A 15,722-nucleotide genomic window follows, 5' to 3' on the forward strand; every position below is an offset into this window, starting at 1 on the left:
CAGTTTGGCCATGTGTTCTGTCCTAAGGTTTTGCTTGGGCCAAGCTGGGGCATGGAGCAGCCTCACAGACCCCAGGGGCCTCCACCATGTGCCAGCCCCTTGGAGTCAGGTGTCTGCACTGCTTCAGGAGGAGGTGGGCAGGGCAAGCAGGGCACAGCCAGGCCAGGGAGTGAAGCGGGGGCGCAAACCTGCTCTCCCTGCTCCTCTGTGCCTCCATCCAGGTCGTCGGCAGACTCGAGCTCAGGCTCTACTCCCTGATCATCTACCCGGGGAAAAGAGGAAACTGGTGAACCAAGAGGACTCAGGAGGCTGAGAGGCCAGGGGGCTTCCCAGGAGTTGGGGGACCTGTGACCACTTTCTTCCAAGGAAGAAAGGCAGGGGCAAAAGCTCAGGATTCCAGAGCAAAGGCGTCTCACTCTGGATGGTGCATGCAGTACTTTCAACCTTAGTACATTTAGCTTCTCTATCTGTAAAATGGGTGAACAACAGGGGCCTGACACCTGAGAACCATTTTTCAAGGTGCCCAGTTGAAAGTTGGGAAGTGGGTGAGGAAGATGGGAACATCTGAATCTTAAACACATTTGAGGGCAAACACTTGCCGGGGGACAATACATCCTCTGCCTTCTTCTCACTGCCCTTGCCCTGGGGCTCTGGGTACCCTGGGGATGTCTGAGCTGGGTGGGTATTAGGTAGAGGCTGGGGATCCTGAGGAGTGGGGACTTCCCAAAGGTAAACAGGGAATATATAGTTGGGAAGACATCATGTGGACAGAATAAGAAACCATCCATTCCAATTATTTCCAAGCTGGACCCTGGTCTAGAAGGCAGAAAATCAGCAAGAAAACTTCTTGTGGAAGGATGAACTTTGTCATATTTCAAGCTTCCTTGCCCATGGGCTTGTGAAAAGGCTGTATGTTAAGTTTCTTTGCTTTAGGCTAGAATTATATTTACTTAACAGTAGAACACTGATACCTTTGCCAACAAGAGGACTTCTTGATAAAACAGTGGGAAGACAAAGGATTACCAAATAGTTAAGGAAGAAAAAAAAATAAACTTTCATATCATAGGTCTATTGTGGATGGGGGGTGATTTAAAAAGTCCTTTAGGGTCAGAAGGCTAGAGCTATCCCTTTTAAACTTCCTCATCTCCCAAGGCCCTTCCAGCTCTGGAGTCCTTAATAAAGACAGCACCCCTTCACCACTGCTCTGGCTAAGAAAGGGTCTTTAGGGACCTCTGTGACAGGTTATCATATCGCTGAGGGTTTGGTAGAATGTTAGGGTGCTGCTGGATCATCATGGATAGGTAGGCTGATGCAATTTTCAGAACCTTCTAGGGCAGCTAGTGGGGGGAGCAGTCTGTCCTGCCCACATCCTTACACTGAGGGCCTTCATGTTCTAGGCTAAAGGTGTTCCACACTTTTCCCTATTTTTAAAAAATGTAGGTTCACCCCTTGCAGGCACAGAAACCTTAGTCAGGCCTCACCTACTGGCTAATTGGGTCCCAGATTGGTTAAAGGTTGGGTGGGCTGAGGCTGGCTGGCCAACGAGCCATGTTGGGCTTTATCTGTAGCCAATGAGCCCAACAAAACCATGACCATCCCAGCTGCCTTGGAACAGCAGGGAAAGACAGGAATTGAGCTGTTCAGAAGCTCTACTACATTTCCTGACTTATATCCAAGTTAGGATTAAATTGTGGGTACATATAGAGATGGATGGCTGTGGCAGCTGCCCTGGGGGGCTGGCAGACTGCGGCCATCAATCCTGTGCTTTGTGGAATGGCCTTGGAATACATGTATCTTAAGCAAAGGCAAAGGTCTTACTCTTTTTATTCAAGAAACTTGATTTGGTTAAAACAATGCTAAACAAATACCTAGTTAGTGAAAGGCTTTTATTTTCCATGGTTCCTGAGAGGGTGCACCTTGCTGTGAAGCTGAGACCTAATTTCTAGGAAGGCACTAAATTGACTAGTATTACTTTCATGAGAAGCAATTACAATCAATTTCTCTCTTTTCAAAGCTCCCATTTCACTCATAAGAGCAAATTATCGGCCCGTTTAAAACAGGGATTATTCACCAGGAATTCAGCTTTGGCCACATCCTCAGCTTGTACTGAATGTCATAGGGGAAGGTGATGACAGCATGCTTTGTCTTTCTGAGAGAACCATGAGATGACACTGTGCTCTGCTGCCAGGAAGGAATTCTGGGAGCTACCTGCTTCAGTCCAAGAGGCCTGTGTTGGCAATGCAGTGTCCCTTTAGGACTCAGATATGATCCAAAGTTGGGACAGAGCTATCTAGACCCCACTACAGAATTCCAGTTGGCTACCACACAACAGAGAGAGGAGCCTTGGTTCTCTAAGTTGGGTCCCTGGGGACAGGGTAGCAGCTGGTGGAGGCCAGGATTGAGAGGTAAGGTAAGAAGGGTAGAGGTAAGAATGGACCAGTGAAGAGGAGATAAAAATTATGGTGGGGATTGAGATCCCAGCATGGTGCAGCCACCAGACCCACATTGACATCTGGGAGGGGTCTCAGAGTCCTCTCCCTGTCTCCATCCCTGGAGTGGTGTGACAGCCACCCATGTGCAGGGATGTAGGTGAAAGAGGCACTTCAGGCAAGCTCCTCCTTCATTTGCCCACCAACCTCGGGCCACCAGAGCTCCTTCCTCTTTCTTGCTGCTGGTTTCATCCCAACCCAGTCTAGAACCAGACAGAAGGGCACCTCACCCCACACACTAAGACAACAATCACATGAGCCAGTTCCTCTTGCACAGCTCGCTCTCCCATCTGCAGCAGCCCAGTGGCCTGTGTGCATGTGTGCTGTAGGGGAGAGCCTGTGAGCTCGTGTGTGGAGCAGGCCCCAGACAAGGAGGCAGACAGATCCCTCCCACCCTAAAACCCTGAAAAATGGCCCCTCACACTCAGCTGCACCACCATGAAGGGAATGAATCTGAGAGAGCCATGGGCAGTTAGTGGAGGGAGGCCAGCATTTCTGTCCATCCCCCCAGCCCCAGGTCCTAGAAGGACCTCTTCCCCTGGCACATGGTACCTACACTTTGGCTTGCGAAGGGGTACTGGGTGCACCTCAGCAGTGATGGTTTTGGGCAAGAGGAGCTGTTCCTTAGAGCCCCAATCTTCTTCCCACTGCTTCTTAAACTTCTCTTCCTCTTCCACGATCCTGAAATTAAACCCCACACCTGTGATTTGAATCAGAACCTTTGCGGGCCTATCTCCTGCCTACCTGAGAACCCTAACCAGCCCGGAGCGGCCTCATGGTTCTAATGTGGTAAGGAAGGCTGGCCCTGGAGCTGATGTTCTGAGTAAACACCTAAGTTCTTGTTGCCCTGGTATAATGGGCTGTACTAGGAGTGTGGAATGGCTACAAATAAAGGAGGAGCTACTAGGGGACAGAGGGCCAGGTAAACTGGGCCTAGAGGTGACCTCTGGCTGGCCACACTCCTGGAAGCACACTCATGAGCACCACATGTGCAGGCACACACAAACCCAAGATACTCACTGTTCCATCTCCTTCCGGTATCTCTCATTTTCCTCTGCTGCCTTCTGGGCAATTTCCTTTCTCCTCCTAAAATAAATGCAGGTAGGCATGTCTGAGTCTATGCAAGAAAAGCTAACTGTTCCTTATAGCTGATTCCTGATTTGAGAAAAGTTTTAAATGTTTTCTGCAGTCTCCCTTCCCAGGATGCTTACACCAGCTTTGATGCTGAGAAAGTTGTCCAACACAAGTCTGTCTACACAACCTCTGCTCCTGGGAGGTTTTGTCTGGCATAGCTAGGCAGATATTCTGTGCCACAGGAGATGACTGGCAGATTCACATGAGGGCCACACTCTATGTGTTCCCCTCCAAACTCTTAGATGGAGTGACTAACAACAAGCAGGACGTGGACTGAGAGAGGGTCCTCTCAGAGGAGGGCCCAGCCAGACCCCAGGCAGGAGTTGCTAACCAAGTGTGGCTTTCCAGGTTAGTTCTTTGATGCTGGAGATGGGGGAAATCCCTTTTCCTTCCTTTTTCAAATACTTATTAAGTGCTGAGAGTATTTCTGCATATGGATTTTGACTGTGGTTTTTCTTTTATGAATTGCTTGCCCCATTTATTTTCTCAGTCCATCATTTTAACCACCTGGTGGGGAGTGGTTAGCACCACAGGTGGGTGACCCTCTGGGGACTGCCAGGTTATTAAGTCAGATTGTGTGGATGTGAATCCCAGCTTGGTCATGTGTGACTTTGGACCCAAGATGCTTAACCCCTCTGAGCCTGAGCTGCCTCACTTATTAAACAGGGCTGGCGTGGGGATTAAATTAAATAACATAAGCAAGGTCCTAATCAGCATCAGCCACATGGTAGGTACTCAACATGTCAGTGCTGCTGGTGGGAGCCTCATTTCCCATAGTCCTGGAGTCTGGAAATCAGGGGCTGTCCTCATCAAGGAGGGAGGAGCCTGGTGGTCTGAGGCAGAGGATTGATATGCTGACCTGCCGCTTAACCTATTTGGTCTGAGGACAGCCCTGGAAGTGGGGATGAAGTCTGTGCAGGAGCAGAGGACAAGAGTCAAAATGGGTGGGGCAAAGGCGGTCTGGGAAGGTGGGGGCCCCCGGATGGGCCACTCACTGCCGCTCCATCTCCTGCTGCTCCTGGAGGATTTTGTTGGACTCCATGGCCAGCCGCTTCTGCATCAGGAGCTCCTGCCGCTGCAGCTCGCGCTGCCGTGCCTCTGCCAGCCGCTCGCGGTCAGTCATGAACAGCTCCCGGCCCTGGTGGGGAAAAAGAGGCCCTTTGTTCAGGCCCCTGGGAAAGCTGTATATCCACAGCCATGGCTTTGGGGGTGGCCAAGATTGGGTTGCCTTCTCAGTGCTGTGCCTCCCCGTGTATTGCAACTCTGGAGGTCTCTGACCCAGGCTTCTTGCTGGGCAGAAGCCCTTTTTCTCTACCATCAGTGTTTCAGGCCCTTGGCCCTTTCTGGGAGTGTGTGGCAGAGATATGAGGTCATAGGTTATGGGTCAGGGGTCATGGGGCCCCCACCACCTCATTCTGGACTTACAGCTCCAGCTACAATGGAGATGGTCAGGCTGCGGCTACTCTTCAGCACGTTCACAGCCTGTGGGAACAGGAGGTCAGTCATCTGGGGTCTGACAGATAGACCAGGGCAGTCCAGGCAGAGACCACAGACACCATGGTAGTTGGGGTGAGCAGTGGGGTGGGAAGGTGATAAGGCCAGCAGATAAAGACCCTCACATCTTACCTCCTTGTGGTCCAGGTTAGAGAAGTCGATGCCATTGACTTCAACGATCTGGTCTCCTGTCTGAAGGAAAGATGGAGAAGAACTGGTGTGTTACACTCACTCATCTGGAGGAAGGGCTCCTCCATGGTGCCAGGTTTAGGTGCTGAGTCTAAGTGGCTGCTTAACAACTCTTCCCAATGAGTAAAGCAGTCGAAAAATTTTGAGGAGGCCCTGGGAGGGCCTCAAGCCCACCCTGTCACCTCTCCACTCCGTAACTATCATATTGGATATCAAATATTATGCCATTTGGGTCACTCACCTCCAATCCCACCTCTGCAGACAGGGAGCCAGGCTTCACATGGCTGATGAAGATGCCTGGTTTCTGGATTGGGCCACTGGAAATGCTGTGAAAGGTGGGAAATGCGGATGAAGCTCTACCACCTTTGCTTGTCCCCTGAAGCACTCGCTTGTTTTCAATGTCCTGTCTATCATCCTCTATCTGGGTATTCAGTGTCCAGGATAGAGTTCATCCATGAATTCAGGACCCACAGACTCCATCTCTGTCTCCCTTCCAGCCTGATTTCCACTGTTCCCCTGGGTAACAGGCACAGAAAACTAATTGTAATTCTCCCTACCCTATCCTCACCCAATATACCACATGTGCTGCTTCTTCTCTTTCTAGAACTTTCCTTTCATACCTTATGACTCAAATACTATCTCCTTTAAAATTTTTCAGTAGATCCCTTATTCTATCCCAAGATTGAGCAAGTGCCCCCTCCCATGTGCTCCCAAAACATCTACAGGAAGGATGGCACTTGTTCATTCTTTTCCCTACCCTAGATCTGTGGCACATATCACTAAGTAACTATAGCACTCTTTCCAAGCAAGCTGGATACAGCTTTAGAATCCTTTGCAGAGCCATGCACAGTGGCACATGCCTGTAAATCCCAGAATCTCTGAGGCAGGAGGATTGAGAGTTCAAAGCCAGCCTCAGCAACTTAGGGAGGCCCTAAGAACTTAGTGAGACCCTGACTCTAAATAAAATATTTAAAAAGGGCTGGGGATATGACTTGGTAGTTAAGCACTCCTGGGTTCAATTCTTGGTACTAAAAAAAGAGAAAATACTTTGCAGAACAGTACCCCAGGAAGCCACCTACTAATTGATTAGAGATGGCACAGATAGGAAACCTATTTGCCATCCCTGACGCAGGATGTATCCCCCTCAGAGTCCTTTTCACCCTATGTGGCACCTATGCATTTGGCTTCTATATTGCTATCATCTTCCAGAAAGGAAAGATAATTTTTTATCACTTATAAAATGTTGAATAAATGTGAAGGAATGGAAATAATCAGAATAACATAAATAATAATAACCAACACTTACCAGCCACTTACTACCTGCTAGGCACTAAGCTTAGTACTTTGTTTACTACTTTTGCAAAAACTTTGTAATATAGGTATTATGTTCCCCTGTTTATAGAGGGAAAAACTGAGGCTCAGAGTGGTTAAGTTAAGTGGTTCAGGTTCTGGAGCTTGTGCATGGCAGGGCAGGGCTGGAACTGACCATGGAGTGACTGTGGCACCTGCATACTTGATACTGACCCCTCGTGTGGCCCAGTGCCTGTTTGAATTCCCTGACTGCCTCTTAAGGAAAGCCATGAGGTAATCTGTGACAAGAGAACTGTGACAGAGATGCCTAGATGGGCAGTGTCCTTTTGCAGTGAGTCAAGGGCCCACTCAAGGACCATGGCTCTGCCTCTGGGCCTCAATTTCCTCATCTGTAAAATGAAAACTGTTGGAGCTGTCCCTCTGGCTCTGGGTGGCTAAGTGGAACTCAGGCAACAAGAAGTGTCATCACTGATGGACAAGTCACCTCACTGATGGACAAGTATCCTCATATGCAGCAGTGAAGAAGGGAAGAGGCATCAGGAGCTCGCTGGGGGTCTCCCTGCAACAACTGAGCCTAGGGCATGCTGCCACCCACCTGCAGCCAAGGCCCCGTGAGCCCACCAGGCTGATGAAGACTTTTTTCTCCTTGTGTGCCCGTGTCCCAGGAGAACCCAGGCTGCCTCGACTGCCCTGGAGGAGGAACAAAAGCAGGTCATTGGGTGTCAATGTACATGCAAATAGTCTTTTGAGCTTGTGAGATCTTTAGGGTAAGTACTGCCTAATTTTCACAGGCCAGATGGTCATTCTTCCCCTGGGGTGTGGGTCTGTACACTAGCTAGACCAGCTGAGGGCCCACCACTCCACAGGAGCATTCTGGGTGTCCTGGAGGCCCTAAGATCATGTCCTTAGAGCCAACCCACTCCACCAAAGCGCCATCACAGTGGGTCCTAGCCCTTACCCCAGATTCTGACACAAACTGATCCACATACTGCCATTTGAGGGGCTCCTCAGGAGAGCTGACAAGAGGAAAAAATAGAACAAATGGTTATTAGAGATGATTTAGGGACCAGACCCGAAGTCCATATCTGCCACATTTGCAGCCTCCACTGGCCCAGGAACAGCGTGACCTGGGGGTAGAGGAGTAAGACCCAGGGATGATACCAGGACCTTGGACCCACAAGGAAAGAGTGTTACGAGGAGGGTCTCACTCACCTCTTCACAGGGATCAGGCCAATGTCTGTGGGAGAAAAGCACTGGGGTTAGGGCAGCTCCCTGCCCTCTCTGTCCCTGCGGGAGCTGAGTAATCCCATTGTCTGCTCCAGTCCACAGTTACTGAGCCCCACCACCCTCTGGTCTCACTTACGTCTCACTTTGATGGACACAGTCTTCTTGGTTCTTATCAGATTGATGACCTCCTCGTGGGTGCAGGAGGAGATGGAATATCCATTGATCCGGACAATCTCATCCCCCACCTTGGCCACAGAGAGAAGGAATAAGCACCAGGTGGAGGGAGCATCTATCTGGCAGCAGGAAAAGCCCACCACCAGGTGCTCATGGCCAGGCTAAACCTCTATATATGCCTATTCCTTGTCACAACCAACCCACCCCACACCAGACCGAGGGATCCCAGGGCAGGTGGTACTTCCTTTTGCCTCATTTTACAGATGAGGAAACCAAGATGGGGGGGTGAGGAGTTGAGTAGGACTCAGGTCTCTGTCCCCTCACTCTGGCATCCCTTTCACCCCACATGATTGTTATCATTAGGCCTGAGCCCAAAACCCATGGCTCAGGTCCCTCTTCTCAGAGCTTAGGCAAGAGTGGATTGGGAGACATGGGCTTGCGGGGCTAGCTGGGGATACATGCTGACACTGCCCCTGCTGGACACTACTGCTGCCTGTCCAGGCACTCAAGGCCTGAGGATCAGACTGAAGCTTGTTATTGACTAAGCACAGAACTGAAGGGCCCTCGGATATTAGGTGACACCTAGGTCCAGGGAGGTGATATTTTGTCCAAGGTCATGTAGGCAGAAACTGCAAAATAGTAACTGGATCCTGGGTGCTTCCTCTTCAGTCTGAGGCCAATGCATGGCAGCTGGGGGTTTAACTCCAATCACATGTGCTGACCCCTTGGAGACTTGTTAGTACATAGCTGGATGCTATGGGGGCTAAGGGACACATAGCCTCTGAAGGGCCCCACAAGCCAACTCCCACCCTATAGCACTCCTACAGAGTCAGCTCTCATTGTTGCCAGGAATGATCCCCTCCCTCTCCAGATGCAGACCCCAGTCTTCTTGGGGGAGGGGAAGTCCTGACAGAGATATCCAGAGACTCAAAAAGGCACAAAAATGAGGGGCTCAGTAAAGAACTCTCTAGGTTTATGGGGACATCAGATTCAAGGAGAACTGCTGGATTTGCTCCTTATACCTAGTTTTCACAGCAAAACTGCAGGGCAGGAACTTGTGTGTCTGTGAATCAGATGAGGAAATGGAGGCCCAGAGAGGTGCAATAACTTGCTCAAGGTCACCCCATGAACAAATAAGGTTGTCAGGATCCCAAGTCAGGTGTTCCTGACAGACAACAAGCCTTGTCTCTTGGATGTCTAGAAGAAGAAAAGAAGGGCAAATGGCCAAGCCTGGCTACTGTTCCTTGCATCTTGTCCTCTCTGGATTCCTGCCACCTGTCAGAGCCTTCGAGTTCCACAGGAAGGCAGGGATTGCTCTGTCCATTATACAGCTGGGACCACAAAAGCACAGAGAATCATTTTCTAGCCCTAGTAGGTACAGCAAGTTGTACAGCACAGGCTGCCTCCGTGCAGGACAGAGACTTAATACAGAATTCCTTTAGGGGGCAAGAGCAGAGGAATGGAGTCCCAGGACTAAGTCCTATCAGAGGATCTGAGCCTCACTGGGGACCCAGACTCATAGGTCAAATCAGCACAGGGTCTTTGGCACAGAACGTGCCTCTCCCCTGTCTTCCAGAATCTTCTCCCAGCTGTCCTCAGGCCTGAGATCTCCTTGGAAACATGAACCCAGGTAGGTCAATGACGCAAGTGTTTTCTCCCAAGCTCCTCTGAGTGAAGTTCCCTTTCTTGTTCCTAAAGGGAACTTGCCCAGGACCTCAGTAGGAATAAAATTCCCACAGGGTTCCTGGCTCAGGTTACAGGATCAACTTCCCTCTCGCTCTCCCTCCACAAAGAACCCTGCAAAAGGGCCTTTGTGCAGGCACCACGAAGATATGAACATCTGAGGGTCCGTGGAACAAAGGAGAGATGAGTCCATCAGCACAAGAAAGGGTGGATAATTCATAAGCCTGAGAAACAGCTGGGAAGGTAAAACCTGAGTTTCATTAAAATGTCCTCTCGTCCCCAAGCATTGGGGCACTGCTGAGAAATGCTCATCTGAGGAGGAGAGCTCGCCCTGGAAAAAAAGAGGGCCTCAGATGATGCCAAGAGAGGCGCTCATTATGTTTATTTCTCTGACTCTGTTTCTGGGCTGGAAAATGTGCCTCAGAGGAAAGGAATAATGAAGGGGCTGAAATTTCAGACGCCATCTGCGAGCCGTGAGACAGGGATCAGAACAAAGCCATGTCTGTCAGCTCCCTATTTCCACCCCCACTCCTCACTCTCTGGTACCATTAGCGCTGGAGCCCCCCGAAGCCCCTGGCTTGGCCTCTGGGATTGGGATTTCGATAACAAACACTCTGGAAGCTCTGGGAGGTGGGGAGGGCCTCCTTTACCTGAACAGACAAAAACACAGCTCCAGGCTCCGGGAGGAGTGAGACCTGCATGTCTACCCTGCTCTGCTCAGACATGGAGGTGCAGGGACCATGGTGGAGAGGCACCCCGAGGTGTTAAAGGGAGATCTCTGGGTTGACCTTAGGAGACCCAGGTTCTAATCCTGGCTCTGCCACTTACTGGACTCCAAACCTCTATTAACTATAACTTGGGATGATACATCTAATGCAAACAGTGAGAATCCACGTGAGCTTGTGCCCAGCACATTGTTAATCATTCACTGTCTCCCTCTCTCTGCTTATTTATAAAACACAAAGCACTTCCGTGTCAGGCAGTGTTGTAAGCTTTCTAATACTAATTCAGTTTTGTTCCTTGTACAACCTGATGAGGTAGATTGTTTCATCATCACCCCATGTTGCAGATGGGGAAACTGAGGCCGGGGGTTAAGTCATTTCACCAAATTCACACAGCTTAATGAACAGCAAGGCCAGATTTTGAACTGGGCACTTCAGTCTCAGAGTCTATATTCTTAAGCATCATGCTACATTGGGCCTTCTTCCCTGCTGCTAAAGGTGACCTGTGCCAGGCTTCGGGTGCTGAACATAACTATGATCCTCCTTCAGGAAGTAGGGAGGTGGGGGCCAGTGGGGCAGCAGCATCTGGGACGAGGCAGCAGTTAGGTTCAAGAAAACAGATTGCCTGGGACCTGGTTTCTATGGAACTGCAGATCCCTGACAGGGCTCAGCAGCCTCTTCCTCTCCCAGAGGCTCAGGAGAGTGGGTGCCTGTACTGCACCACACCACCTAGCAGATGAAGGGGAGGCAGGAAGTCTGAGCTTCTGGGGCCCTCTTCCCTAGACTCTGCTCACTCACCTGGAGACCAACGCTATCTGCCTGACCTCCTTTGATGAGATGAGAGACGAAAAGCCCACAGCCAAATTCGAGGCCCCCACGCACGCTGAGGCCAAGGCCTTCGGGGTGCAGCCGGTCCAGACGCACCTCCTTCAGCTTCCTGCCATGGTGTGGGGTGGGTTAGTGATGGCCCAGCTCAGCCTGACTGCCAGCACTGCCCAGCCCACTAGTGAGAGACTCAGTTCATCCCAGGGTGACCTCTTCCACCCCTGCCTCTGGGCTAGTGACTCCTTCCATACCTGGAGCGCCGAGGGGTCAGCTGATCATATTCCACCTGATGCTTCAATGGGATCAGTGGCCGGATGGCATCAAACAGTGGCAGGCGGTTGGGCTCATTGATGACCAGCTTCAGGTCTCCAACAAGCACAGTGACGTCCATGGTCCTGCAGAGATATAGGGGATGCTTGGTGCCTTACTCCTGACCAAGACCTCTGACCCAGCCCAGCTCCCCACCCACTGGGCCCAGGCCTAGGAATTAAGAACTCTCTTGAAAGGTCCAGAACTTCTAACTCTGGACCATGAGCTATGGAAGAGCTTGTTTCTCTCACATAAGTGTCACAGGAAATCTGTGAGTTAGGGACTGTTAACCCATTCTGCACATGAAATCAACCAGGATTTCAAACTCGGCTCTGCCTAGTTCTAAAGTTCAGGATCTTCCCACACAGGAAAGCTCTGTGTGAGACGTGATGAGCTGTCTCACCCTCTGATCTTCTAGTTTGATCAGCTGCTAAACTCTAGAAATTCAGTATCTTTCTTGTGCCTTCACGTAATTCAGACACCTCTGCATCTCCAGCTGCCTGCTGATTTGCCCACTCTCATGGAATCTTTACTAACATAAGTCATTCCCTTCTCAAAATCCTTCAATGGCTCCCTACTGCCTAGAGGACAAAATCCATTCTACCTGGTGGCCTCAGGGTCCTCCATGACCTGTCTCCTGGAATGTCTCTAGTCTGTGGCTCTGCATGCTCTCAGGGTGCTCCAAGGTCTAACTCACAGATTATCTCTCATTCCCCATCCACATCCTGTGCTTCTGTGCTTCTGAATTTCTGATGATGCTGAACCCTCATCCTGGGATGCCCTTCCCCAATATTTCACCATCCCAATTTCTTATTCTTCATAGCCTAGCTCAAGTTCTTCTGGCATCTCCCTGACCCCTCAGTTAGAAGTGAAAATTCCTTTCCTTAAATTCCTACTTTTACTTCCACTTACCAATTATTTTATTGTAACTTATGCTAGAGTTCCTGGTGCTTATAATGTCTGTTCACCTCCCCCGACCAGGCCACAAGTGACTCAAGGAAACAAAGTGGATCTTCTTCATCCCAGATCCTGCATGCTACCTAGTAACTTATAGGAGCTTATAAATGTGGGCCAAATGAATCAAAAAGCAGGTAGGTGACCAGAGACATCCAATGCAGTGGCCAGGGCCTGCTTTCATTTCTTCTTCTGTCCTAAAAATTGCACTCTATTGAATATATCTGGCTACTTTAAATCCTCCCCCATGATACAGTGATCAACTTAAGGGTGGAGACCAGTCTGTTTTTTTCACAAGTGTACCCTTGACCTCTAACAGAGTCAAGAGCAAAGAATTGTATAGTTGCTAAAACAAGTTGCTGAAATGGCAGGTCCATTTGGCTCCCAGGAGTACTGAGCATCTGCTCCCCTAAGTTCCTCTATTTTAGAACAGCTCATCCCAGGGCTCCCTGAGCATACAGTACCCCTGTGGGGATTGGTTCATAGGAGTTGGCCCAGCATACTTACTGGTGGTACATCCGCAGCACATCATAGAGATAGTCCTTCTCTGCATCATTTTCAATTAGAAAATCTACCTGTAAAACCCAAGGGCAGAATTACAGCTCCAGGCCCAGAAAACCTATAGTAGACTCCAGAGAAGAGAGGCCACACCCAAACTATTCCAGCAGTTCAAGAAGAGTTGTGAAGAGAGGAAGGAAGACAGAGGTCAGGGTGACCTCCTGACCCCAATATGTCATACCCACGCAGAACATGCCAGTGTAGGCTTTGCCCATCCCCATGTGGCCAGGCTGAGCCTTGTCCCAAGGTGGAGTGATAATGTGTACACACACAGGACGGGAACCCCCATGTGACAATGACATCCCATGGCAGTGCTGCTGCTCACCCCGTGGTTGCCATCTGTGTCTGGAAGAAGCCCATTGTCTTACCTGATGGTGGCTGTAGTGCCGGATAACTGCTTTCAAAAAGGATTTGGGCCACTGGTTCGGAAAGCACATCCCACTGGCGGGAAGCACCCTACTGCTGAATTCTGCGACACCTTTGCTAGGGGACCTCTGCCCTATCCCGTCCTGGCCTAAGCTGGGTTGACCCTGAGTTCTGTCTGCTAGTCAGCCTCCTGGCCACTCCTCCCCCTCTCCAGGTCCCTGTATGTCTCCCCTGGAGGGAGGGTCAGGTTACATCATTTCAACTTTGCTGACGTCAATGGCTAGGACTCCAAGGTCAGGTTCAGGAGCTGTTTCATTAGCACCCCAATCCCTGGGGAGTCAGTGATCTGGGACCCCCAAATTTCACTCTTTGGGACAGCTCTTTGTTCGTCTATGTGCTATATCCTTGGCTCTCCCTTTAGCACAGGACGGAGTAACAGGGCAATGTGGAAGCTGGAGGGGTCTCTGGTTCTCTCCCTTCAGCCTCCAGGCTCAAGAGCATGATCCCAGGCTTCAGCTCTTCATCTGAGAGTCCCTAGTTCCAGAAGAATAGGGACTGACTGTCTATTCCAATACAGAGAGGACTTGTAAGGCCAGACCCTTGGGATTTCTAGTCTGAGCAGGGAATGCAATTTTCTAGTCTTGACCTGGCAGCACTTTTGCCCCTAAAATCAGGCTGGGCATTTCACTGAAGATGAGCCTAACCTAGGAGGAGGCGCTCCATGGACTCATAGCCTGGGTGTCAGAAGCTCCCCAAGCTGCTCCAATCAGGAGAATTTCTGCTCCCTCCCTACCTCACTGCAGAGGCATCCCCCTAGAAGATGGGGATGGCACATGCGCTTGAGTCAGTGCTACTAAATCTTAGGATACTGGGCTGGGCTCTGGCCCACTCTGCCACACAAATGGTCACTCTCAAAAGCCCATCTCTATGAGGACACAAGCTTGGACTATCTCTACCCTCTTTAGCCTCAACTTACATAAGAAGGTTGGGGACTTCACCCAAAAATATCTTGATAAGTTAGATCAAGTCACCCATTACCTTCCTATTGTACTTAAAATCCAAATCCAGACCCCTTGCTATGTCTTATACAAGCTCTTCCTGGAAGCATGGGCCTCCTTTCAGTTCCTCTCTCATGCCAGACTTTCTTCTGATGTATATTCATTCCCCTATTCCTTGGATTGCTAGTCTCCTTCTCAGAGAGGTCTTCCCTGCCCACCAACCTAAACAGAACCCACTCCCACCCTGCAAGATGTTTCAATTCCATCATTACATGGATTGCTGCTTTTAATTTAATGTTTGCTGGTTTTGTTTTTATTTTTTGTTTTTGAAATTGTCTGTCTCCTTTGCTTGATAGAAAACCCAATGAAGGGAAGGATGAGTCTTGGTTATTCTAAATTCCTCAGGCTTAACATATGGTTATGTGCTCAATAAATAAGTACTTATTTATTGGGTGAATTTGTCCTCACAGTTCAGGTTGAAGGAGCCATGGGAACAGAAAGGAAAGGGAAATGACCTTTGCAGAGCCCCCATGGTGGCACTGGGCATGTGGGCTTAATTCCTTTGCATATTACACCATCCCTGTGAGCACATATTCTCACACCATTTTGCAGAAAGAACCAGAGAGATTAAGTAAACTCAATGAAGACCCTATAGTTATTAAGTGGAACTATGATTTGAACCCAAGTCTGACTCCAAAGCTTATGCTCTGCTGCTAGTCATGTCCATTTGGTGTGACTCAGGCATCCCAAGGGAAAATAACCCCCAAAGCTCCTTAAAGTCAACATTTCCAACCTTTTGCTTTTAAGATATCTTGTTTAAAAAAAAGATATTTTATTCCTCTGAACTGTTAAGAAAACTTTTTGATTGGTTCATAATGACAAAGAAACAGAACACATGTCTTTTGTTTTTGGTTTTTGGCACTGTGAATTTAACCCAGGAGCACTTAACCCCTGAGCCACATCCCCAGCCCTTTTAAAAATATTTGATGTAGAGACATGGTCTCGCTAAGTTGCTTTGGGCCTTGCTAAGTTGCTAAGGCTGGCTTTGAACTCATAATCCTCCTGCCTCAGCCCCCCAAGTCACTGGGTTACAGGTGTGTGCCACTGTGACTTGCAGAACACTTTTAGATGATGCTTTGAACCCCAAATGTTCTGTTCTCTCAGGGGAGGATAAAAATCCCACCTGCTTCGGTTGGAGTGAGGACACACTCACCAAAGGACATCCAGCCTAATTCTAGCCACGGGTGGTGAGAGAAGCAAAGGGCCAGGAGAGGGATCTCTGATTGGCT

The 15,722-nt window shown here is 49.6% G+C and overlaps 1 protein-coding gene across 2 annotated transcripts in view; it reads right to left on the minus strand.

Moving 5' to 3' along the window:
• Ush1c (USH1 protein network component harmonin) overlaps window positions 1-15,722 on the minus strand; it is a 43,131-nt gene that overhangs the window by 21,202 nt on the left and 6,207 nt on the right. The window contains exons 2-15 of one of the 2 annotated variants that reach the window (XM_048788446.1): window positions 13,019-13,086; window positions 11,500-11,643; window positions 11,222-11,360; window positions 7,981-8,089; window positions 7,830-7,854; window positions 7,576-7,633; window positions 7,213-7,307; window positions 5,548-5,632; window positions 5,250-5,309; window positions 5,049-5,105; window positions 4,619-4,761; window positions 3,510-3,575; window positions 3,046-3,170; window positions 189-262 (exon numbers count right to left, since the gene is read on the minus strand). In XM_048788446.1, coding sequence (XP_048644403.1) covers window positions 189-262; window positions 3,046-3,170; window positions 3,510-3,575; window positions 4,619-4,761; window positions 5,049-5,105; window positions 5,250-5,309; window positions 5,548-5,632; window positions 7,213-7,307; window positions 7,576-7,633; window positions 7,830-7,854; window positions 7,981-8,089; window positions 11,222-11,360; window positions 11,500-11,643; window positions 13,019-13,086 — 1,248 coding nt within the window. The remainder of the gene's footprint in view (window positions 1-188; window positions 263-3,045; window positions 3,171-3,509; window positions 3,576-4,618; window positions 4,762-5,048; window positions 5,106-5,249; window positions 5,310-5,547; window positions 5,633-7,212; window positions 7,308-7,575; window positions 7,634-7,829; window positions 7,855-7,980; window positions 8,090-11,221; window positions 11,361-11,499; window positions 11,644-13,018; window positions 13,087-15,722) is intronic. The other variant, XM_015504603.2, reaches the window with a different exon arrangement.

Source organism: Marmota marmota, unplaced genomic scaffold, assembly GCF_001458135.2.
Source record: "Marmota marmota marmota unplaced genomic scaffold, marMar, whole genome shotgun sequence".
Lineage (NCBI taxonomy): Eukaryota > Metazoa > Chordata > Mammalia > Rodentia > Sciuridae > Marmota > Marmota marmota.